The sequence below is a fragment of the Equus caballus genome, chromosome 4 (genome assembly GCF_041296265.1).
Source record: "Equus caballus isolate H_3958 breed thoroughbred chromosome 4, TB-T2T, whole genome shotgun sequence".
In the NCBI taxonomy this organism is placed as follows: domain Eukaryota; kingdom Metazoa; phylum Chordata; class Mammalia; order Perissodactyla; family Equidae; genus Equus; species Equus caballus.
In genome coordinates, this window is record NC_091687.1 from 82,650,295 (window position 1) to 82,676,726 (window position 26,432).

At 36.8% G+C, this 26,432-nt stretch overlaps 1 protein-coding gene across 12 annotated transcripts in view; it reads right to left on the minus strand.

Annotated features, from left to right (window-relative positions):
- CADPS2 (calcium dependent secretion activator 2) overlaps positions 1-26,432 on the minus strand; it is a 495,842-nt gene that overhangs the window by 50,818 nt on the left and 418,592 nt on the right. For 4 of the 12 annotated variants that reach the window (XM_070264980.1, XM_070264981.1, XM_070264978.1 and 1 more), the window contains 6 exons: positions 22,830-22,986; positions 10,616-10,757; positions 10,371-10,490; positions 5,578-5,733; positions 3,820-3,967; positions 3,110-3,124 (listed from right to left, as the gene is read on the minus strand). In XM_070264980.1, coding sequence (XP_070121081.1) covers positions 3,110-3,124; positions 3,820-3,967; positions 5,578-5,733; positions 10,371-10,490; positions 10,616-10,757; positions 22,830-22,986 — 738 coding nt within the window. The remainder of the gene's footprint in view (positions 1-3,109; positions 3,125-3,819; positions 3,968-5,577; positions 5,734-10,370; positions 10,491-10,615; positions 10,758-22,829; positions 22,987-26,432) is intronic. The other 8 variants (XM_070264989.1, XM_070264985.1, XM_070264979.1 and 5 more) reach the window with 3 other exon arrangements.

Below are 26,432 nucleotides of genomic sequence, written 5' to 3' on the forward strand. Positions count from 1 at the left end.
ACAGATTTTTCATTTAGATTAACAGGCCAAATTCTTGAAAAAAAATCTGCAAAGTTTTAGTCTTCAGCAACAAAAACCTATAAGATTCCTATCAGAATATTTCAAGTTGGACTGATAAGCCTATACGCTAGGGCTCTCTGGTAGATTACAGTCCATTTCTTCTTTTTTTTTGAGGAAGACTGGCCCTGAGCTAACATCTGCGCCCATCTTCCTCTACTTTATATGTGGGATGCCTGCCACAACATGGCTTGCCAAGAGGTGCCATGTCTGCCCCCGGGATCCGAACTGGCAAACCCCAGGCCGCCGAAGCAGAACGTGCAAACTTAACTGCTGCGCCACCAGGCCAGCCCTATGGTCCATTTCCTAGACTAATTCTCCCCACATCTGCCTTCAAAAATAAACTTTGTGCTCTGCTTTTCCAGCAGATGACTCAGATTTAGATTAAGATAACCATTCAGGAATTCTCACTTCATAGAGCCCAGGGAATTCAGAGAGCAGGCACAGGGCTGAAAGCCTGGCCCCTCTACACTCAGGTAAACATGATTTCACCTGACTGTCCTCATGTAAACACACAAGAAATGAAGACTAAACAAATGCCAGTGCAATCCAGCATTCTAAAAAGATTTTGGTTCTTCTCTTGGGATGAGTTTTAAAGGTATTGGGTTGTTAGTTCTGGAAATGGAAGCGTTTTACTGTAACTGAGAACAAATCCTGCACAAGTAGGGGCCCCTGAGTTTCCCCACTAATGTGCTTTCATCCTCAAAGGATGGGCCATGGGATGCAGTGGCTCTTAGGGCAGATGATTGCCTAAGGCCCAAGTAGTCATCTGCTTTTTGTAGAAATGGCTAATGTGGATTTCTAAACACGGGCGGTTTTGTGATCTCAACATCTGTCCCTGAGGGACTGGCCTGAGATTGCTGACTCATTACACACAGCTGTCACATGAGTAGATCATTCACTCACTAATCACCCTATTAAACACCGTTCTGGGCTGCGGCTGAGCATGTTTGTATCATCATGTGCCACGTAAGAAAACAGAATCACAATTTAGAAGCACAGAAGGGGCTGCATTGTGGGTAAGGAGTAGGGAAGGTTTATCCCAGCAATGAAAATATAACAAATTTATTGACCATTTTGGAGAGGTGATTTCCTTATAATTTAGAAAAATATCTCTGCTAGGTTTACCTATGTAGCATATATTTTTATAAGATTTCAAATTGTGTAATAATCTAGTTTTTTCAACAACTTTATTTGTTGCTTACCACAGAATGGGGTCCACTGGCTCACGTATGCATGTAATATATTTACTAATTTGCAAGAGTTCCAAAACTTATCTCAAGCACACAGAGAGTGGGAAAGCCTGTGCAATTATGTGGGTATATTTACTGGAGATTAAAAGCAAAGCATAAAATTCTTCTTTTGCATTCAAATTCTTGTTTACCACTTTTCAGAGTTGCTAATGGGTTTTACACCTGTACATTTTGAACTATATTAATTGTGTGAAAGTTGTGGGGAACTAATTGTCTCTGGTGAGAAGATACAGGTGCAGACATAATGAACAGTAGCACATTACTCTTCAAAACCATCCACCTATTAAGGTAAAGAATCATTTGACAATGCAACAATGTTTTGTCATTCGTGTATGTGCCTGTTTTTCTTTTTAAGGACTAGAGTGAGTTGTTTCTTATAGGGGAGGATTTTTAAAGCAGTGACAACAAATCTGTCTGTTCACTCAACACATATTTACTAAGTGCCTATTGTGTGTCAGGTACTACAGTGTATATTAAACCAAGAACAATTGGATAAATCCAGTATTAATGGGAAGAGGCAAGGTGATTCTATAAACCCGATGAGAAACGAATGGGCTTATGAAGAGACTTAAGATCATATTCTTGAGCAGACAAAGGCACACATCTGGGTACTGAAAAACATGAGAAGGTGGATATGAGCCACTGATATCCAAGCCAACTGCCTACTCATTCAGATAATTAGAAGTAATAAATCATGTTGTAAGTGATCAGAGAATGATAATTACTGAGCATTCTATAACACTTATGCATCAGTTACCTAGTATATCTGTAAGGTTGTATGCTATGGTATTAGAAACACATCTTTTCCCCTTGAATTGCTCAAAGAATGAAATAGGTGTATACAATAAATTATCGCCAAATAGCTAAGGTCAACCTACGGGTTAAATAAGTATGAAATTTACAAAGAGTGGGCCCTCTCATCCTCTGTCTTAGTTATCTAAGCTCTTCTGCTTGGATGAGAATTGTTAGCCTAGTAGAGTTGCCCCGAATTTGACTCCCAGGTGTCAACTGTAAGACTTGTAAGATTTAACACACCCATAGAGCAAAAAAATTTCGACTTATCAAAAAATATATATATATTTAATCTAGTCAAGCTCGTATGCATAAAAGTTTTCAAACCATGTTTCTCTGAGGTTCTGGAAACAACCCCACATGAGGGAGGGGAAAGGCTCCTGACACAGGCTTGCCTCTTTCCTGCCTCTGCTTATGGTTACATCTCAGGCCAGAGTGGGAGGAGAGACCTTATTATTGCTGGGCATGAACCCCACTAAAATCCATAACTGGGTTCTTCTGTATGAAGTGACCTTGAGAGTTGCCTCTTGGTCCTCAAATTCAGGGGTTACCCTGATATATGCTGTATGTCATCCAAAGCCCCAAAATCTAAATCTTTCCAGTGTTAGTGAAAGTATATACTACAGATATATGCATGTTGAAAATGTTAATAATCACTCTCCTTCTGCATTTATTTAGAATTTAGTTTAAAGGAGGGTGAATTCACTGGGTTTTAAGTAATTTTATCTTTAAAAATCTAAGAGTAGTTTGTAGATTCTGCAGCCTAACAGGGAAGAAACATTCCCCTTGACATTATTTAAGGTGTAAGTATTTACATGTGTTCTGATGTGTCTTTGGGTATTGCTGTGTTACTGTAAGCTGTGAGTGTTATACACACACATAGAAACCAAAAACATGAAAATAGAATTATATTATTTTAATTTGAAAAGATGAAAATAAAATGTACATTTAAAAAAATAATACTTCAAATGAAAATGTGCTTTTACAAAAAAAATAATGAGACTTACCCACTGACTACCAAACTGGATCATGCCATGGGAGAAAAAGATGAAGGAGAACACGGGGGAAGAACAAAGAGATGATGAAAAAATAATTACAATGGGAAAACCAAAGGCAACACAATGTCAACTTAAACAGATAATCTAAGAAAGATAAATCCATTTTCACCCAATTACCACTCACAACAAAAAAGAAATCACAGGGCAAAAATAAAATGCATTTCTGAATACAGAACCAAACAAAACATAAATCAAACTGAAACGATGGGATATTTATTGAAAAGAATGAAGCCTAGTTTTCAAGTATGTTTCTACTTGATCTCTAAAAAATGGAAACTTTTGAGTAAATAAAATTTTTTGGATGCAAACTCTGAACACTCTAGATTTGTATAAACAAAGTAGGTAACTTGCTAGCTTTCTCATTTGCTTGTGAAAAGCAAGGTTTATGTAAATACACAACACCTAAGCGGCCAAAAGATAGACCCAAAATTCAATGGCCACTTGTAAAATTTCAGGCAGTCGTCACATAGAAAAGAAGAAACTGACATGAGTGAAGGCAAAAAGGGCACTCCATTACTTTAGTAAAGGAAAGATCAAACACATGTATTGGAGAACTTGGTCTTTTTAGTCTAATCAAGTGAGAGGCTCCTGGAAACAGCATCCTCCTCTGCCAGGGCACCTGGTGCTGCGTTTCCACATGTGACACTCAAGCCACTTACCTCCTGTCCTCCATCCAGGGCGCAGAGTTTGGTGCTTTGCTTTTTGGCATCTACTAATACATTAAACATTGTACACACAGAAGCTGGAATGCGCAAGTCAGTTGTTTTGCTTGCCTTTTGCAGCTTGAGTTCAAATGCAGTTCTTGTTCTATCATCAAAACATGAATTCAGAGTAAGAAATTCTGACATACGTCCCACCTGTTTTGTAAAAGTGAAATCAACACTATAAGATGCTAATTTAAAACATGCAAATAAGGAGTGTGGCATTGCTTTGGAACTAGGGGGTGAGATGCTCTTCTTTTCAGGCATCTCATATGAAAGATCGGGCAGTGATATTTTATATTAAACATGGCTTTTGTAGTCAATCAGAAAATATCTTTACTCAGAGCTATTTGTTAGGCCCAGTGTATCACTTTTAATGGGAAAAACTTATAGTTTCACTTAACTGCCTGAATTATCATCCAAGTAGAAAAATCATTTACTTCTCTGTATTAAACCAGAACAAATCCTCTGTATGAGGGTTTACCAAATCAAAAAAAGTACAAGTCTGGAAAACTCTAAAACATCATAATTAATAAGCAACAGAGAATGTGTAAGTCTTTTATGTCCTTTAGGTTCTCTTTCAAATACTCAAAGTTGCATAAAGTTTCTGAAAGAAACTGCATAACAGGCAATTTGGAATTGCTTTTGCTAAAGTATCCAAGGACATCCTCAGATTTGAGACATCAGAATCACAGACGATGAACATAATTGTTTTAAAAACATTAAATAATCTAATTCATGGCCTTGCCTTAAGAGGCCAATATTCTAAAGATAGGATTTTCTTGCTTTAAAGAATTCAAGATTATTCAATTTCTCCAACTAGTGTTTGCTATTCCAATATGATGCCCACACTGTTCTGGTACATATCGTGAACAAGGACAAATGGTTGGCTAATTAGGATGCAATACTGATTCTGTAAGATTAAAAAAGAAAAACATGAGGGGCTAGCCTGGTGGCATAGTGGTTAGGTTCACCCAATCTGCTTAGGCAGCCCAGGGTTTGTGGGTTCAGATCCCAGGCATGGACCTACACTGCTCATCAGGGCATGTTGTGGCAGTGTCCCACAGACAAAATGGAGGAGGATGGGCACAGATGTTAGCTTGGGGCCACTCTTTGGCAAAAAGAGGAAGACTGGCTACAGATGTTAGCTCAGGGCCAATTTTCCTCTCAAAAAACAAAAAATATATATATAAATGAAAGCACATTTGGAAGAATCCAAAGCCTCATAACTTATTTCTGGTTAAGTTCTGAAGCATGTAAATGGATATCTGGAACTCATCTGATATGGACAGAGAATACCACACAACAGAACAACTGATGGCATTGATCATCATGCCATTTCACAGCACACAGACATAGTACATAACACATAAAGTACTTAACAGACCTTTTCCGTATGTCTCAGGAAGTACTGCCTTGGGAATTTAAAGCACAGTATTCCCAGAGAGATAACAATAAGCACAACAGAAATGATTAACATGGTATGGGTGCTACTGATGATGGCAATGGTTAGGAGGCCTGAACAAAAGTATCAGGCCAATTTTATCAATTACATGGGTTCCCAGAATTTAGGACAGAGAACCTGATGTCCATTGAGTTTTGGAACAGTAGCACATATTAAAACTTTTCTTGTGACAATTATATAACAGGTACTTGGTGGAAGGTGGTATTTTGGGTGCTGGCATATTAAGCAGCAACTTGAAAACACATGTCTACCTTTTGACACAGGCCTCTATCATATCACTGGCCATTAGTTTAAGTCTTTGTTCTAAGTGGTGGGCAAATTCTTGTTCTGGCCAGTGTAGATCAAGGACAAACATTTGTAGTGCATCAAGTTTCCAAAAAAGGTCTTCTGATGTTGCTGAGCCATTGCTAGAAGAAAAAGAAAAAATGAAGAACATCATGAACTTCCACTGTGAGTGATGGGGATCACCAATACATTGTGTCTTCCTTTCCATATCAGTTGCCATTAGTGGGAAAACACTACATAAAATCTCTAATGACCAATAATTTCTTGGTTCAACCTTCTAACTCTTTTTACTTCTTCTTAATGAATAAGGCAAAACAAGGACAACAAAATAGAAATAATTATTGTAGTAAGTTTTCACAAAAAGGGGCAAAATGGATAAGAATACTTTACTAAGGAAAAGAAATCAAACTGTATACATACGAAAAAACATTTTAAGTGTTCTTTACCAATCTCTAGACCAAAGATAAAATAAACAAATATTTCCTCCTGGAAATTCAGAAAAGTATGTTTTATGCAAGAAAATCCACATGAGAGCAACTAGCACCCTTCCACTTCTATTATGCATATGTGCCTCTGTCATCATGATCGCTCTGTCTGTTTGCAGGTATGTAACATACTTAAGTTTCTTAATTTTCTCAATTGCAAGTAAAGGTGAAACAGGTACTGAGAATGAAATACCAGGCTGGGTGGAAGAGAAATCTTGCTTCAATTTTGAAATGCTTTGTGCCTTTCCTAGCTCATAATTAGACCTAACAGTACCAGGTATTGTCTAACACAGACATGACATTCAGGGTGTTCTGAAGTTGGAGCATAGTCCTGTATTTCACGTCCTTACATCTATCTAACTGTGGAGCCAAGACCTGCTGTGCACTCACTATGATGGTAAAGTCACTCCGGGGGACTATATTTTTACACCATACATGAAGGTAATTTGTACTTGAGTACATATAATATCTGGGCAAAGGATAACACTATTACTTTCCATTATGCAAGTATATAGCCTAATAGGGAAACAGATGTTTTCCAAGTAAAATATCCCTATATTAAAACATATTGAAACTTAATTATAAAAGAGAACAAAAGAAAAGAAAAAGGCTGCTGTATGATTCATTTCCCCTTATCCTTCTGACAACTGTTTAACATATACTAACCTAAAATTTACATTTTTAGTTTACACAAAAGAAAATTAAAGAAATACAGTTTATTTTTTATCACAAAGGGATTGTAGAAAATTTTTACAAAAATAAAGTCATTTTAAATAACCACATTGTTTAGCTAAATATATCTTAATTAGCTAGCTTAAAAAAATCACCTCCTGCTCTGGCTAATTAAAAGCTTATTTCTGCCTCCTACCCCTGCCTCAGCATCTTAGCTCCATCACCAACCTACTTTGCTTTCCTCCTCCCATTCTGTCAGTAATTTCTCATGATCTCCTTGTCTAGCCAAGATGTCCTCAGAGTTCATTTCTCAAGGGACCAATCACAGCAAAACACTGAACACTAACCATAGCACCTCACTCACTGAATAACTCCCAGCCTTAATGTTCAGCACCCTCAAAGTACCATTAAACAAAAGAGCCAGACAACCATGCTGACATCGCTGTGAAAAATGTTTGAAAAGAACACTACATTTAATTCTTTTTGCCGTTTATATAACAATACAAGGAAAGAAATAACCAAGCAGAATCCTCCTAGACATCCATAGGGTACCATTAGGTAGATCAGAGGAACTATGTTTTAAGAGTAATTGAATATAATTGGCAAAGAAGCACATCTACTTCTTATATTTTTTTTACTTTGAAGAAATACAAGTAACTCTTTGAAACAGGTATATATTCTTTAACTGCACGACAAAACAATAACAACCATCATCAAAACAAAATCCCAAACAACAAAGGTAGAATTCTATTAAAAATGGACTTTCTCCTAATATGTGACAAATCTTTATAGAGAATATAGATAGGTGCTTTTCTCTGTTTTCTGACACTATGGTAAGATTACGAACAATAAATATGCTTAATTGGGAATGTAATTAAGATAACAAGTGTTTGTTATAATTAAACAGATAAGTTTTGTCTTGAGCTGGCATACACAACCTGCAATTTATTCAGAACTTCCTCATTTTAAAATTATTTCTAATCAGTAACCTATTCCTAAAAAGTATTATTAACAGATTAAAGGATTTAAACGTAAATAATGGAGTCTGAGATAATTTCCTAAAAATGCCATCAGGAAACTTGCCTTACTGGCAATTCATGTTTAGAGCTAAAAACAAGAATGAAGACTCTGCGTACAGGAAGGGATCTGGAGGAGCGCTTAAGGCGATTTATACATCAGGAGGTAGGGATGTATCTTCAGACTAATGGTTACTTTGATATTACTTCTCTTTATCAGTAGTTGTATTTTTAATTCCTTATATATGTAAAATGGAAATGTTTTTGCTATTTAATGCTTTATAACAAAAGTTCAAAAAAACTAATTGCAATGACATTATAACATAAGATAATTCTGGGCACCTCGAGAAAGAAACTAATGTTGATAACCTTGGCAGGTAAAGATAATAAGGACTAACTTGTGAAACATATTTTTTATTTGCCCAGAATGATAAAAGTACAAGCATTTTACTTAAAAAGCCATAATGTGTCATGATTCCTGTCCTGAGACACAGGTCATTTTAAAAAGGGGCTCCCAATAATGAGATTCAGAGTTTACACATATCTCAAAGCTAATAAATACTAACGACAAAAACATCCCCAAATTTCACAAGGTAATGTCCATCGCACAATAGTGTTCTTGGTTAAAATCAAGGGGGTTAAACAGATAAGGAATAAGGAAGAAGAGGAAGTTAAATTATAAAACTGCATGAAGAAGTAAAAAAAAAAATCATAAACTGGGGCTGGCCCCGTGGCCGAGTGGTTAAGTTCGCGCACTCTGCTGCAGGCGGCCCAGTGTTTCGTTGGTTCGAATCCTGGGCGCGGACATGGCACTGCTCATCAGACCACGCTGAGGCAGCGTCCCACATGCCACAACTAGAAGAACCCACAACAAATAATACACAACTATGTACCGGGGGGCTTTGGGGAGAAAAAGGAAAAAATAAAATCTTTAAAAAAAAAAAAAACAAAAAAAATCATAAACTTATAAAGGTTCATTATATTTCCTCGATAATTCCTGAGCACACACAAGACACCACTCTACACACGATAATGGCCCAAAGCATTTCCCCGTAAGAAAAAGATTCCTGTGTAACCTAATATCCTACTAATTATTATGAGTACAGGGATGATTAATTTGGAGAAATACTGCCAAACTATTCTGCAAGTATCAGTCTCTTTCTTGGTCTTGTCTTCTCTCTTTTCTCGACTGTATGCAGTCCAGACTGGGAATAGATTTGACAGGTGGTGGCAGAATAGGTAGGAAGGATGCTGGACAAGCTCTTAACCAGTATGTTCTTTGGAAGCAGGATATATTAATGATAGGAGTGAGGGCTTTGTAGTCAAGCAAACCTGGGTCAAATCTTGCCTCTGTCATTTACTTACTGTGAGACACTGGGCAAATTTTGTTTCTTAACTTCTTTATGACTTTGTTTCCTTAACTGTAAAATGGGGATAAGGACATTTACCTCATAGGGTTGTTACAAGGCTTAAATGAGAGAAAGAATTTGGCACTGTACCTGAAACACAATAAATGCTCAATAAATGGTAGTTATTTTTCTTCTTCTAATGATTATTCTTTCTAGCTGACTTCACATGGGATCTTGAGCAAAGCGTGGACTATTGAGTTCATTTGATTGCTCTGATGCTAATACTTTGGAAACTACACAGTTATGAAAGATAATGATGATGATTGATGATAGCAATAATAATAACCATGGTAATAACAATCGTAATGTAGAATAGGAGTAGTTATCATTTATTGACAGCCTAGATGTCACAGGCACTTTTCATAGTTTTTTTAACCCTCACAAAAACGTCTTTAAGTTAGGTGTCATAACCATTTTACAGTTGAGGAAACTGAGGCTAAGAAAGACTCAAGGATTAATAAGCTAGGATCTAAATTCGGGGCTGATCGATTTCAAAGCCTGTGTCCTTTTCACTTTAATGACTCAGTTACTGAATCTGCAGTAGGTAGGCTCATCCCAGCGTGGAGTCAATAAATATGGTTTTTACTGATATAAAGCTTATTTAAAAACAACAAAGGACACCAACTGATATATGAAAGCACAAAAGAACAACTTGCTAGTGTTGGGAAATAAAGGAAAACTGCTTCTCTGCAACCTGCAATATTGTTTCTTTAAAGGTGAGATTAAGATAAAAATAGAAAGAGATTATATTCTTGAAACTGTTCTTACAATGGTTCTCCACATGTACAAGACAAATCTGGTGAGTGGTAACAAAGCGAGAGCCAACCAGAAAGCCTAGACACACCGTTTAGCACACTGATCGCCTGAATATGGAGAACTCTGGTTACATCACTTAGACTAGAGTCTACAGCCTGGGTCACAAAACGACCCCTGCCCTACAGATTACATATGAACTATGTCAAACCAGTGAGTGTTTTTTTAAAAAAATAGACATCATTTATCATTGATATGCTAAGCTTAGCTTAATAGCTTAAAAAACGGAAACAAATATAACCAAAACATAGTATTCCTCAACCAATGATGACAAATGCCATGCAATCTGAACACATCTGCACAGAACACAGCCAGGCCATGCACTAGCTAACACACCACCAGGAAATAAGTGAGGAATACACACGTGGACTCATATAAAGAAGCCATCCACGAAGGAGTAGAAAAGCTAGGAATCTGTGGAAGATTAAGAGGCAGACTTGGAACTTTTGGAAGAGCTACATTGGGAAGACTGTTGGCGATATTCCTGTAAAGAAACAAACAACGTGGGAAGGGACCACCATAAGCAATAACTACAGACGGCCAGGTGTAAAGTCATAAGGTCAGGATTGAAGAGGCAGACACTCTACGGACACTAGGCAAGATACCTACTTGACAGGCTGCCACGTCTCTTGCTCAAAACCTCTGTGAATTGACTGGGCGATGGAGGACTCCATGAGGTCGACGTAGCGGACAACCAAGGGCACAAAGATTTCTTGCAAGTGCTTGTGAAATTTTCCATTACATAAAAGTGCTGAAATAGTCAAGCAGAAACAGTGTTTGTCAGAGGAATAATATCAGGCATTTGGAAAATGTGGGCAAAAAACCTTTTCTTGAAAAAGTCTGACACAGAAGAACTGATAAAATACAGATGATAATGGATTTTGCTCCTCATATTGAATATTATATCATGAAAATGGATCAAAAAGTATAATTGACCTTCTATATATGGCTGTCAAAACCTCGAATAGATTCTATCTCTATAAAATGTTCCTGGCAGGTGGTTTGTTTCTACTTTTTAAGAGGTTTACTAACACATGAGCCATATGACCACTCGCTGGAGATTCAGGAGAGCTGCCGGATCCCCTGAAGGTCTTGATACACCTAAATACAGCAGTTAAACACAGTTACAATCCTTGTGCTATGCTGTGTATCACAAAAGAGCTAAACCTATTCAATTCTAAGAGCTACGCTTGATGATTTCTCAGAGATACAAATGTTTAATGTAGCAGGAGGGGGCCTGTGGCCTCGAGAATGTCTATTCTGATTTATGAACTTTTTAGTTCCTTATGAATTTCCTTTTTAGTCATCCAATTTCCCATGTCTTTAAAAACAGCACATCACATGCAATTTTCAGTGGTCCATTTGCCTTTAATGAACTGTAGTATGGAACATCCTCCCCAAAGCAGGTGCAGAAGTCTTAGAATTTGTGCTACTGGGGCAAGACTGCTGGGCAAGGTGTACCTACCTCCTCCAGAAGATGGATGCCTTCTCTGCACAGGACACAATCTCATTATAATATAGGTCAGTGTTGTAGACTGAATGTCTGTGTTCCTTCCACCCCTGCCAATTCATATGTTGAAATCCTAACTCTCAACATGATCGTACTAGGAGATGGGGCCTTTGAGGGGTGAGTGGGATTAGTACGCTTATAAAAGAGTTCTAGAGAGATCCCTCAACCCTTTTGCCATGTGAAGACATAGCAAGAATTGAGTTGTCTATGAAGTTCCGATTTTTTGGAGCATGTGGCCAAGGGTGGAAGCACAGAAGGTGGTTAGTGCTCAGTTCTTTGCTGCAACAGACCAGGTGAAGGATGATGATGGTGGTGGTGACTTGGATGAGAGTGGCAGAGGTGGAAGATGGCAGAAGCCTCTCAGTATTCCCGCTCTCTTTTATGGATTTGAATAGCCGTATATGCTTATAGTTATTAAATCTACTTACTAACAACTCTAATAGTGTTATTGTCCTATAAAATACTCAGCTAAATATACCAATTTCTCACATAATCTTCTTCAGGACAAAAATAATCAGAAAGCCTAAATAGTGTTTTAAAACTTGGGCAAAGTATGTGACGCTTACAATAGTGGCACAAATATAAAAACTCCCACTACAGATTACTTTAATCAAGTGATTCTGAAATTTTTCAGAGGCTGGAAAACTACAGACATGTGAAAATAGAGTAGGAAGTAATTCTAAATACAGAAGGAACAAAAATATTGTTTTTTTTTTCTATCTCTAGCTCATATGGTTTAGTACTTTTTGTGGTTAATCTTTTCTGGCTATCTACATGCTAAAAGATTTCCTATTAATGTGGGAAGGATAATCATATTTAAAGATAAATGTCTTGTTTAGGAGATTAATGTTATCCTAATGATGTTTTCATTAGCACACTGAAAGAAGCTTTATTTATTCCTGGAGATTCAATCATAGAGCTAGACAGTACTATAGATCATGTAATTCAGTCCTTTTATCAAATGTCACCCAAATAAGGATGGTGAACATTAAGTAAGAAATATTCTCATTCAAACCATCTAAATCATTGTGGTAAACAAATAAAAAAATACACCCAAATCTTAATTTATTGGTTCTCCACTTAAGAACTCTCTTTCTCCTCCTTGCCAGCATTTTTGGAGTGTCGATCATGGTGGCAAGTCCTTTAAATGTACTCTCTTATTTAATCTTCACAAAAACTCTATGAGGGAAGCACAATTATTTTTTTTCAATCTTATCAATAAGGAAACTGAGACAGAGAATTCAGGACACTTGCCTAAGGTCATTTAGTCATTAGAGAGTAGAACAAGGATTCGATATCAGAGACCCCTCTTAAATTCTATAGATCATACCATCATCCTTCAATTTACATTACCATAAACTATTATCTGTCTATCCATCTATTCATACACCTGTCCAATATACCAGCAGCACATCAGCATCTTTTAAGACCTAGAAATGTAGATTATTTTAAGTCAAAAAAATCTTGCAAGTGACAAACACATTATATTGTATCTTAGATGAACTATATGTTTTCAGAATTGGAATTTGAAAACCCACTTATAACAGAAAAAGTCAAGAGCTTGAGCAAAACTTTTATATTCAATGAACTGAAAACTAAATTAACAGTGCGAAAATATTCAATATGCTTATATTACCCATTGAAAGCTGGATAATTTTACATTGGTGTTCAGCTAGACTGTATGCCTAGGCCTTAATTTATATGGCCTACTAATAAACAATGTAAAGAACCTTAGGCTCTACATATTGATAGGTTCTGTTAAGCACTCTCATTATTTTTAACTATACCAAGACCAAAACAGATACTTATGTAACAAATTATTACAACTACAAATGAGCACTCTACCTCATCAATTCAAATGCTATTTAGTTTGTTAAAAGAAGTAGCATATAATCCCACTCAATGTTATTACTAACGTTATAATGATTCTAAGAGTAAGTAGTAGTTGACTCAAATGTATTTCTAGCAACAGCTCTCTTTTTTCCCTCAGCCAATCCATCTTAAAATCTCAAGCAGAGGACTTCCTAAAATATAAAACTAATAACATTCCTTCCAAAGATTATAATCCTTTAATGGATCATCAGGACAAACTCTAAAAGCCTTAGTATGGTATGAAAGCCACCCATGATGTGTCTTAAAATGACCTCTCTGGCTCATTTCTGTTACCTAACACACCTCCTCCTTCCTGTGGTCCAGCCAAATGATTTTCATGGTTCAGCTGAAGTATACACTTACTCCTCCAACCTTTCTCAAAATGCTTCGTTCTGCTGTCCTCTTGTCCAGTTACCGGTTTTCCCCGTTTACTTTCTACCCTGTACAGGTTTCTACTGCGATCCAAGCTATACTTCTGCACAAGTGCACGTCTGCACTTGTCTCCCTGTGGGTTGCAAGGTCCTTGAGGCAGGGACTATGTCTGTATTCCTAGTATCCAGCAAAGTCCCTGGCCCCGAGCAAGTGTTCAAATGTTTGTTGAATGAATGATTACTTGGATATAATATTAATCATAATGGATACATTATTATTCATGAAACTGTATAAGAACTTACTGAGACCTGCGTATCTCTTCATATTTTATATAAAATATATGGCATTGAGTAATCCTGTTAGGGGAAATCCTATTTTTTTTCTTTTATTATTTTTGAGGAAGATTACCCCTGAGCTAACATCTGCTATGAACCCTACTCTTTTTGCTGAGGAAGACTGGCCCTGAGCTTACATCTGTGCCCACGTTCCTCTATATTATATGTGGGATGCCTGCCACAGCACGGCTTGATAAGCAGTGCTAGATCTGTGCCCGGGATCTGAACCTGCAAACCCTGGGCTGCTGAAGCGAAGAGCATGAACTTAACTGCTACGCCACCAGGCCAGCCCCAGAAAGCCTATTTTTGACCCATATGTCCAAGATCAGACTGCTGAAAATTCTACTGGATATGAATATTGGCTATTTTATGTGTCCTATTTTAACGAATGTAGCTAAGGGAGAATTTTCTCTGTTCAGTTGTGACTCTTGATAGCAAACTATTACATCCTGCGGAGTTAGAGAAAATGGAGATTTCTTATATTTCCAAAGACCTGTCACAAATGTTGAATTCTGGCCAAAAGTCTGCTCATGATTCAGGAGCGCGTTTCTTTTTATTTTTCAAAAATCAAATTATAAATCCATATTCCAAAGTTTTAGAAAACTGGCAGTTGGCGGTATTATTTCTTTGGTAATTAGATTCAGGAAAGTGGAGGAGGGAGAGGGAAAGAAGGAGGGGAAGGGATGCAGAGATGGAGAGAGAAAGAGAGGAAGCGGAGAAATGAGAAAATACACATAGAAGGGGAAAGAAAAGAGGAGATTTGGTTTCAAAAGGCAAGACCACAGAAACATATGCTATACTATACTCACAGATGTAAATGTGTGCTCTTTTTTCTCAATTGCTCATATGTAGCCCCAGGCAACAGAAAGAGTGCTTATATCTTCTCCAGATGGTTTAATAAAGATAGGCTATGATTTGAGGCTGCCAATGGCTACAAAATACCCATTTTAATAGCTCATTGGAAGAGGCAACTTCTCAGCATGGCCTCATCCAAGAATGCTTCTGACCTTACACCTGAGGTGTGGAAGTAGAAAGGACTGCTCAGAAGGAGTCTCAAATAGTGGGACATAAGTGGAGGACCAGTATCTGTTTTGCTTTGATAAAAATAATCGTTTATTCCAAAAGATTCCATGTTTCCTAATATCACCTTGTCAGAAAATAATAAAGCATCAATGACATCAAGCCCAATGGTACAATTAGAAATGACAGAAAGAAAGCAAAAGGCTTAAATAAAAGGTAAACTAGGGATGCAGATGTGCCCAATTATTTTGAGCATCCCAATAATTAATAAACTAGTGTTGACTATTTACATACCAAAAAGAGTCTTACATTTACAAAAGTACTTGTCATAGGCTTATAACAGTAAGATTTCAACAGAGAATTTAAACTATGATCCAATTAATAACAATTACTGAGACAATAATCACTGTGTAAATGAAGAATAAGTAGGTAAGAGAGCTTATGTATTGTTTTTAGGGTAAAAATATGTTGTTGACTCCTGAGCCCATATAATCAAAAAATTTTATATTGTGCTGCCCCCTTCCAATTAGTCAGCATCAGCAGACTACTAGGAGGAATAATTTTCTCCCCTAAAATTCTAATTAGGCACCCATGACCAGCAAGACAAACAAACACCACCAATCACAATAAAAACAACAGACTTTGCCATAAAACAATTACTCAAGGGACTACAAATTGTATCAATACTAAACAATGCAAGCAGAGTGGATTAAGATATAAAATTAATAGGTCATTCTCCATGTGACAAATGCATATAACAAGGATCCCCACTCCAGGAAATACGAATACGGGCTTCAGGAGAAAAGTCAGGAGAGCTGCAGGCTAGAACAGCATTATGCAAAAGGGAAAACACAAACCAAGCAAAAAGCCCCTTGAGATCTAGGAATAGCACCCAGCCAAGAATCAGGCACATTACGTAGGCACTCAATAAAAGTCTGTTTATTGAATAAATATCAATAAAAATCCACCCCCTAAAGGAAACTCTGAGAGTATCCCATTGAAGTTTAAGCAGAAAACTCATTAGGTCTTAGTCTTCCTTTAACGAAAAATTTGATAAGTAATTTTGTAAGTTTGGTAATTAATTTATACTATACTATCATAATAACCTCCTAAATCCACACCCAACTCTTCCTTTCCCCTCAGGGCACTTGTTAAAAAACAGATATTCATCCATCCATCCGTTTATCCATCTCTCTCTCCACCTAACTAGAGATAGAAGGTAACAAGGAGTGAGAGTACTGATGTTATTATGTTTCTTACTTTTTGGGAAACAAAAACAAATCCAAGTTTAAAACTATAATTAAAAATGTCACAGTATAGTACACATAACTGAGTTATGTTTCTACAGTCTATTGCGTATAGCAGTAGATAGTGCGTATATGTCCATATCCTCCACTAGATTACATGCTTTTTGAGGGCAGGAATTGTTTTTTATCCCTGTATCTGCAAGGTGACTGGGATTTGTAAATCGTAGGCATTCAGCACCTGTTTCTTGGAGAATTAATTCAGGAAAAAAAATCAACATAAACAATAACCAAGGCTGAGGGCAAAGATAAACAAAGTCTCTTGGTCCAGTAGTTCTCATGCTGTCTCTTATGAGACTGACATTAAAGCCAAACGGAAAAGTCTGTAATTCTATTCCAGTTACATACAGCCTTCTGATCTTTGGGTTATGTCCCATACTACTTGTCCCCATAATGGAAACAACTGAGTATGGCTGTAACATGATTGACAGTGCTCAAATGTGGGGCTCCTGTGCTCACGGCCTTCAGGAATTGCAGATGCTTCTGCAAATCTACTGTGAAGGACACATAGGCACCTTAAGAGCAGGTGATTTTCTTTAGGCCCTAGGTTCTAAGAAAATATAAATAGCAGATTAAAATTTTAAAATGTCTACATGTAGTAAAAAAACCAGAGCGGTACTGTGGAATTCAATTAAAAAAAGCTAGTGCCTCCTTGCTTTTATATTTCTTTTACTACACTGGTCGGTAAAACAAATTCTGATGTACAATTTTGAATTCAGTGAACTCTGGGGATTGGAGTTAAATACACTCTCACATTTTAGTGGTCATTTCATCATCTGTAAAAGTGCCTATCTATGAAACTAGGCTGGCGCACAGCCCTGCTATAATCTAGAAGTCATATTCTTTCTCCATTGTTCCTGATATATGTTTGTATAGATATAGCTACAAGCACCAATTCGTGAATTTCAGATACACAGCTCATTTAAGCACTTGAGGTAGAATAACACGCAGGCGTCAGCCCTCTATATTTCAAAGCTTGAAGATTAACCTAATATACAATATGGTGACCTAACAGTTCTTCATTTGAAAGAAATCTGAAAAATAATCTCTGATACAGCCTAAGTGTGAGAATAACCCAGCGGGATTTCCACCCCTTCATTTCTTAATGAGTTTTTTGATAATGAGAGGTGACTTTGCCAGTCACTCTGGGCTCTATTATGGCTAATTTGACTCCACTTCACTCTCCTTGTTAATTATTAACACTAGCCTTTTTATCCTCATGAGACCACATTCCAATTTTTCTTTTTTCGATTTTTATGAGCCCATCTTTATGAAGGTGAAAGTCTTGGAGAAAAGGTTTTCACTTAGTATAGAGCCCGGACATTTATTATTCGTTTAGGCAGAGACGCTGTGACATTGATTACATAAGCACGGGTGTTCTTCGGGATGGCTTTAATGTGCTAGCAATGTGAAAAGGCCGTTAATTAAAGAAGAAGCACCGTGGTATTTTTCACTTGGGAATCAGTTCCCAATAGAATGGTCATTTGCCACTTGCTAGCATATCCACAGATTAAAAGGTGACTAGCTCCGAGGGTTTGCCTTTCACTAGTGCTGAAAGAAATGATTTGTGCCATTTGCAGATGGCTTTCATTTGTCAGAAGCGGTCACTTGCCATATCTATTATCGACAGGACAAATGTAGATAATAGTATGCAAAGATAGAATCTATTTTTACCAGCTTTATAGTCATTCAGCATCATTTAACTATCGTGCTACTTGCTTCATTATGAAAACATTTATTTTCCCTCAGTTTTACTATATCTCTTTTTCAAAATTATTTCCTTAGATACCATTGAAAGTGATTACCCACCTAATTATCTCTTTAGATGTGGGGAGTGGATCAGGGTGGAGGGAGGCAGAGGGGAGGGGCAAGCAGGAACTCAGTCTTTTTTGGACAGAGACGAAGGAGCCTGAGTTTGTTTTCATCATCGGTCCTGCTCTGGGAATCAGTGGGCAAATCTGCGGGGGCGGGAGAATGGGGACAGTCGCTGAAACTGTGGTGCAGCTGGTACTTTTCCCTTGAGGAAAACCATATTTCATCTCCAAGGGTTCTTAAGGCTACGACTCATCTTAATCATGACCAATTGTTAGAAAAGACACAAGCCCTAGACAAGAGTTTTTTCCCCTCCTTAAAATAGAAACCAAATTTGCTGTCTTGAATCCCTTTCCCCACTAATTAGTTCGGTCCCTGGAATTCTCATCACAGACGTTTCCTAACATACATGCTGAGACAATCTACACCTTTATCTGGTCCTTTCCCTACCCTTTAACTAACGCTCTTCCTCGGCCCTCACAACTCAAGGCCTTTATAAACATTTTCTGAGGTAAAAATACAAGTTCAAGGAATCTTCTATCTTTCTTAAAAAGATATTACTTTATAAATGTCCTAGAATCTGCTTTTGTTACCGTAGACTGAGACTGAGCGGGGACCAAGTGATCAGGACCCATTTCACCTCTGTCCCTGACTCCCGTCAGCAAGTCCCCGCCCGGGCACAGCACCTCTCAGGGGTTTAGTTTCTTCTGCTGGAAAATAAAGAAATTTGTCTAAGATCCCTTCCACTCTCCAAAAGATAAACATCTATTTTTAAATATCAAAGCCTAAAAGATTTTAACAAAAGAAAGATGGTAAACAACGAGTGGGGACATCTAAATTATTCATTAAAAAACAAAAACATTTCAGCTATTAAGTTTTCAAGGCACAAATAAAGTGCAAATTCTAACTAATATCTCCATTAATTGGAGACACGTTAGTAATTTTTATTTTGGAAAAGCAAACGGAAGTATTCAACATTATTAGTAATAAATTACAACCACTTAAAAATCTATATCAAATTAGTGGTATAGCATATGTGGGGATAACAGTAAGCACTTTTATTCAGCAAATTATCTCCCATTCCATGATTGGACATTTCAGAGCAATCTTTTCCTACCTTACCCCTGGCTAGATAAAGTTTTAATTAATCAGAATTGGGACTGTAACTCTAATTGGGTCAACACGGTCCTGTCGTGCCATGGCAGTGATGTAAGGATCTTTCTTTCAAGGGGGGGTTTAAAGGATAGAAGTTTTATGTTTTCCCAAAAGCTTTCTGAAAGGACAATTTGGGTGCAGCTATAGGTTGACATTTAACATCTGAACTGAATTCCCTAAATCACCATCGGAATATCTCAGGAATTTAGTAACACATACAGAATTATTAACAATATTCTTCATTATTGTCAAAGGTGGTATTAATCACAAAAAAATTTATGTTTTACCAACTGCTGAGATATTACTCAGTGTTCTTGGCTTTGGATAGTAACTTGCGAGTTTGAGATGAAAGTCACTGCATTCTGCTTCAATTCCCCAGACCACATTATAGTCCCAATACCAAAAGGAAATTATGACACTGGGGAACTTTTCTATTTACCTCCACTCCATAGAAGAGCTGTTTTTCTCTGAAATAATTGATGTTTTCTAAAATCTGTTAATCACTGCAAAATCGAAGCCAAGTTCTAGACTTACCTCCCAAATTGATAGTACTCAAAAGAGATGAGTAATAAATGCTTCTGTGTTTTGAGTAACGTACATCAAAATAACATAAAACAACACTTTACGCATTTAATAGAAGCCAATGTTATAGAAATTATTCAAATCAGGAGGGGAATATGAAACTCTTTTGAATTAAATATTTGCAAGTCTGGCTGAAAATCAAATTTCTGCTATTCTCATTTTAGTCTTCCTTTTTCTATAATTCTCATACATTCATACTTGTAATGTAAGAGCTCTTCTTAAAAATAAATATTTGCGGGCTGGTCTGGCGGCACAGCAGTTAAGTTCGAATGTTCCGCTTTGGTGGCCCAGGGTTTGCTGGTTTGGATCCCAGGTGCGGACATGGTACCACTTGTTAAGTCATGCTGTGGCAGGCGCCCCACATAAAAAAATAGGGGAAGATGGGCACGGATGTTAGCTCAGGGCCAGTCTTCCTCAGGGGGGAAAAAAAAAGAGGAAGATTGGCAGCAGATGTTAGCTCAGTGCTAATCTTCCTCAAATAAACAAACAAATAAATAAATAAATACTAAAAGATGCTAATTCATTGGAGTTGCAGTAGAGGTTCCCCAAGAAAATTCCTAACATCTACAATGTTTGTTTTCTTCATAAAATAAATTCTAATATATTGAATAAGTTAAATAATTCATCTTTACTGAGTATGAACTTAATAAATACCTCATCTTTGAATAAATTCCAAACTAAGTCTATGATCAACTCTTGAGTTTTCATGCAAATAGGGAAGCAGTGTTAGAAATAATCCTATACTTATTTATTCTCATTTAGGGACTTAATGTATACTATGTGTATTTATTTTTGGCAGGTTTACTGTTCTATATTTGTCTTAAAATAATATTAAACCTGATGTAATTTTTCTTAGCAGAAACTGAATGATGATAATGATGATAAGAGACTAGGAAAGGCAGAGGGTTATTCAAAGTCTGCTCGCTGACAGGAGGGAACCAAACTGGAACTTAAAACCTGGCTGAGGAGAATTTGCAGAAGGAATGATTCACATACGGATTATTGAGTGTGGGGTTAGCAACTTCTGAGAGCAGACATTGTGGCTGAATCTGAAGTAGGAATTGTAGCTTTGCTCCTGGACTTTGCAATAAGATTTTTTGGAAGTGAAATTGGATAGGAGAATGAACAAGATGGTCAAAAGAATTAAGACTGAAACTTTAACAGACTAATATCTATAATATTTATTTAGCACCTATTATACGTGAGCTACTCTCTTATTTAATCCTTACCATCAATGACAACAGTAGGTACTATTATTTTCCTTCTTTTATAGACGAAGAACCTAAAGTTTACAGAGGTTAAGCCACTGTCAAAGGTCAAGTAGAAAGTGGCAGAGATATATGAGAATCTGTCTGGCACCAAAGTCCATGTATTAATTAGTGCAACACGATGCCTCTCTCACTATAACAGAGGTTCTTAACCTGGTGTCCAAAATCTGGATGTCCATGGGGAGTCTGATACTACACCCAGTTTCATATCTACGTGGATTCTTTTTCCAGTAAAACAACTGCAGCTTTATCACGGACTCAAAGGGATGAATAACCAAAGAAAGTTAAGAAATGATGGACTAGAGTGATGAACAAAACCAATAGAGTAATTTTTTAATACATGAAGATAAATGTAAAAATAAGGATTTATGCATAAACCTAGAAGTACGTAGTAGTGATGTTCTGGAAAGAGAGCAGCAAAAAGATTTGTAGCTTTAAACACAGCAAGTTTGAAATGTATCAACAGTGTGACAAAGTTCCTGGGAGAGTTAGAGCAGCTGGGGGCTGCAGGAAGACAGAGGAGACGGAAGGCAGCTCTCATCGGGGTCTGGGCTACTCAGCTCACATTGTGCTCACTGTGTTCTCGGCACCACACTCCAGAGCAATACTAAAAAACGGATTCAGGTCTATTCAGATGAAGGTGATAAGAATGGTCATAGGCTCAGAAATGCTATCATGGGAGGAAAAATTGAATGACCTGGGAATAATGGCTTGGAGAAGGAAATATGAAACAGAAGAAGACTGTTACATTGATCAAGTAGAGTTAGTCAGAACCAAAGGTTAGGAGGAGGCAGAATGCAAGTAGGTTTACAATTAGATTAACTGTATAGAATAGGGAGTTAGTGACCCCATGATCATTGCAAGTGTTGAAGCAAAGGCTGTCAGTAGTAACCAAACTTGGGTTTAAGGGAAACTTTAAAAAGAATCATCATAGGAAAGGCCCAAGAATCTGTATGCTAACAAATGCCCCTCTAAAATCCTGATGAAAAACTGTGTTTGTACTGGCTGCTAGAAGACCATGGACCAGAATAACTGTGAAAGTTATTACCGCATTGGGAAAGAAGTCTCAAGAGAGAATCTTCACGTTCTCTTTAATTTCTAAGTACTGAGAGAGCAAACCATACCACAGAGCAATATTACACTCTCTTCTATAGAACTCAAACTCTCTCAGGCAAACAGTATTATCACAATGCATGTTAGGAGAAGCCTTAACATAACATGATTTCTAGAATAACGATAAATTTCTAAGGTGTCTTTTAGAGACGTAAGTATTTTTAAGTGCTTTAGGAATGTTAACCTTTGAAGATCTTTTGATTCACAAGATACAATGAGAAGAGCACCTATGTTATCAGTTCTCAATAAAGGCGGGAAGCTAGGAATAAGAGGAATTTCAGAGGCCAATGGAGCAATGTGGGAGTGTTGCTGGTCTCCCACAACCCCTGGCCTGACATATTCAGGGAGGCTGAGCAAATGTTGTTATCTATGTCAACTCTTGTTGGGCAAGTGTGAGAGCTCTGTAAATACACAATAACACACACAACACTCTCCCCACCCTTCCCCATTTGACATACTAAAGAAAATGCAAGTGCTTACTGTCATTTCTGAGGAAATTATTAAGCAGTTGGAAAAGAGGAAAACTATCCCAGGAGTCTTGTGGTTGAGCCTCTAGTGCAGTATCCATATCCACTGTGAATAAAGCCCAAAATTTCTCTGCATGCTCTGCCAATAAATCAGGCCACCAGGCAAAGGCCTACAAAAGGAAGAAGAAATAATGTAAACATATATTACTTGTCAAAAACATACACTAATATGGTGCCCCTTGAAAACATGTCAGTAAAAGTGAAATTGTAGTAGAATGTTGCAGAGCATGATACCAAATGTTTTAATATTTCTATTAACAGAAAAAAGAAATATTGGAAATAAATACACCAAAACATTCACAGTAGTCATGTTTAAATTATTAGATACAAGGAAATTTTTTTGGTTTTACAAATTTTTCAAATTTCTAAAATTGAAATTCTAAATTAAACATGGTTTTTTTTAAATAAAGCAATGAATGTCATTTTACATTTTAATTCTATTTTAGATTTGATATTTTATTCAACGATGTCAAATTTGCTTATTATTAAAATGCGTATCTATAAAATTTCTTCTCACATTTAAAAAATACTACCTTTTACTTGTAGTATTTTTTTTTAATGAATCTAAGTTCTAAAGCTAAAACACACTTTCATTGAGAGTGATTTCCTGATCCTCCAATGTAAATTAGGTTCTCGTAGACATCTCTCTGATGCATGTTATTTTTATTTCACAGGTCTTAGCATCGCATATGGGACTACATATATGAATGGTTTTTTTTTTAATAAATAATTTTTTTTAAGTCTTTTTTGCTTTTTTTTTAAGATTTTGTTTTTTTTCCTTTTTCTCCCCAAAGGCCCCCAGTACATAGTTGTATATTCTTCATTGTGGGTCCTTCTAGTTGTGGCATGTGGGATGCTGCCTCAGCATGGTTTGATGAGCAGTGCTATATCTGCGGCCAGAATTCGAACCAATGAAACACTGGGCCGCCTGCAGCGGAGTGCGTGAACTTAACCACTCGGCCACAGGGCCAGCCCCCATATATGAATGTTTTAATGTCTGCCTCTTAAATTAGACTATAAACACTACAAAGACAAGTCTGTGTCTGTTCTGTTTATTACTTTATATTCAGATAGGCATTTTCTAATGTCTTTTAGGTAACGGAAAGAATCACTTTAAAAAATCTCTGTTAAGGTGGGTGAAAATAATATTTGCTTTCTAGAAAGTTCTTGAAAATAATGTGGCCTGACTATAAACCACAGCACCAAGCCTGTAAGCTCATGGATCCCAGAAGCAGGCTACAAGCCCATGGACCCTAGCAGCAGCCCCACCTGCTCATGGTCCCTGCCAGCCCGCCCACCCATAGATCCCAGCAACCAGTCCACCCAGACTCTCTGGCTTGGCTGACTTTGAATGATTTTCACAGTGGAAGCTAGTCTGCGAAGACTGGAAGAGGTGATTGCTTCTCCAAATGCACAGACGCCAATGCAAGGCTACAAGGATCATAAGAATCAAAGAAATATACCACCAACAAAAGAACAAAACAAAGCCCCAGTAACCAACTCCAAAGAAATGAAGATCTACAAACTGCCTGAAAGAGTTCAAAAATCATCTGAAAGAAGCTCAGTGAGCTATAAGAGAATAAGACAAATAAATGAAATCAAGAAAACAATATATGAAAAAAAATGAGAAGTTCAACAAAGAGACAAACAATAAAAAAGAACCAAACAAATATTCTGGAGCTGAAAAATACAATGACTAAAAAAAATTCAATAGAGAACTTCAATAGTAGATTTGATCAAGCAGAGGAAAGAATCAGTGAACTTGAAGACAAGTTATTTGAAGTTACCCAGTCAGAGGAACAAAAAGAAAAATGACTGAAAAAGAGTGAAGAAAGCCAATCGAATTTACAGAACATCTTCAAGCAAACCAATGATATGTATTATGGGAGTCCCAGAAAGAGAAGAGAAAAACAAAGGGGCAGAAAGATTATTTAAAGAAATAGTGGCTGAAAATTTCCCAAATCTGGAGAGGGAAATGGACATCTAGACTAACGAAGCCCAAAGGACACCAAATGGATTGACCCAAGAGGTCCATACTAAGATACAGTATAATTAAATTGTCAGAAGTCAAAGAAAGAATTTGAAAGCAACAAGAGAAAATTGAATCATCGTATACAAGGGAACCCCCTCCTCTCCTAAGACCAATAGCAGGTTTCTCAGCAGAAATCTCGGAGGCTTAGAGAGAGTGGTAAGATACATACAAAATGCTAAAGAAAAAACTGTCGACCAAGAATACTATACTCAGCAAAACTCCTTTAAAAATGAAGAAGAGAAAGACTTTCCCAAACAAAAACTGAGCAAGTTCATCACAACTAGACCTACCTTACAAAAAGTGCTAAAAGGAATTCAAATTGAAACAAAAGGATGCTAAAGAGCAACACAAATCTATATGAAAGTATAAAAGTCACTGGTAAACATAAATATATAGATAAATGCTAATGTTATACTGTAATGGTGGTTCATAAATCACTTTTAACCCTAGTATAAAATCTAAAAGAGAAAAGTATTAAAAATAACTATTACTACAAAAATTTGTTAATGGATACACAGTATAGACAAAGTAAATCCTCACATCAATAACATAGTGTGTATGTGTGGGAAGTAAAAGTATAAGGTTTTTGTATATGACTGAATTTAAGTTATCAGTTTAAAATAGACTGTTACAAGCTCTGGAGTCCAGTTGAGAGGTAAGTCTTTACTTATCAACAATTACTTTAAATGTAAATGGATTAAACCCCCCAATCAAAAGACAAAGACTGCTGAAGGGATAAAACAACAAGATTCAAGTATATGCTGCTTATGAGAGACTCTAGATTTAAGGATACACATAGGCTGAAAGTGAAGGAATGGAAAAAGATATTCCATGCAAATGGTAACCCAAAGAGAGCAAGATGGCTATATTTACATCAAATAAAATAGACTTTAAGTAAGTTAAAAACTGTCTCAAGAGACAAAGAAGGTCATTATATAACGAAGAAAGGGTCAATCACCAGGAAGCTAGAACAATTATAAATATATATGCACCCAACATCACAGCATCTAAATATGCAAAGCAAACACTGAGAGATCTGAAAGGAGAAATGGATAGCAATGCAATTACAATAGGAAACTTAATACTGCACTTTCAATAATGAACATATCACCCAGACAGAAAATAGCAGACTTGAACAACACTATAGACCAAATGGACCTAATAGACATAAACAGAACATTCCCCTATCGGCAGCAGACTACACATTCTTCTCAAGCACACACACAACATTCTCCAGGATAGATCACATGGCTAAGTGAAAAAAAAAAGTGAACAAATTTAAGAAGATGGAAATCATCCCAAGTACCTTTTCCAACAGCAATGGAATGAAATTAGAAATCAATAACAAAAGGAAAACAGAAAAATTCAGATACATGTAGATTCAACAAGACAGTCTTCAGCAACCACTGAGTCAAAGAAGAAATCAAAAAGGAAACAGAAAATATCTTTAGACAAACAAAAACAAAAACACAACATACCAAAACTTATGGTACAGAGTAAGAGCAATACTAAAAAGGAAGTTTA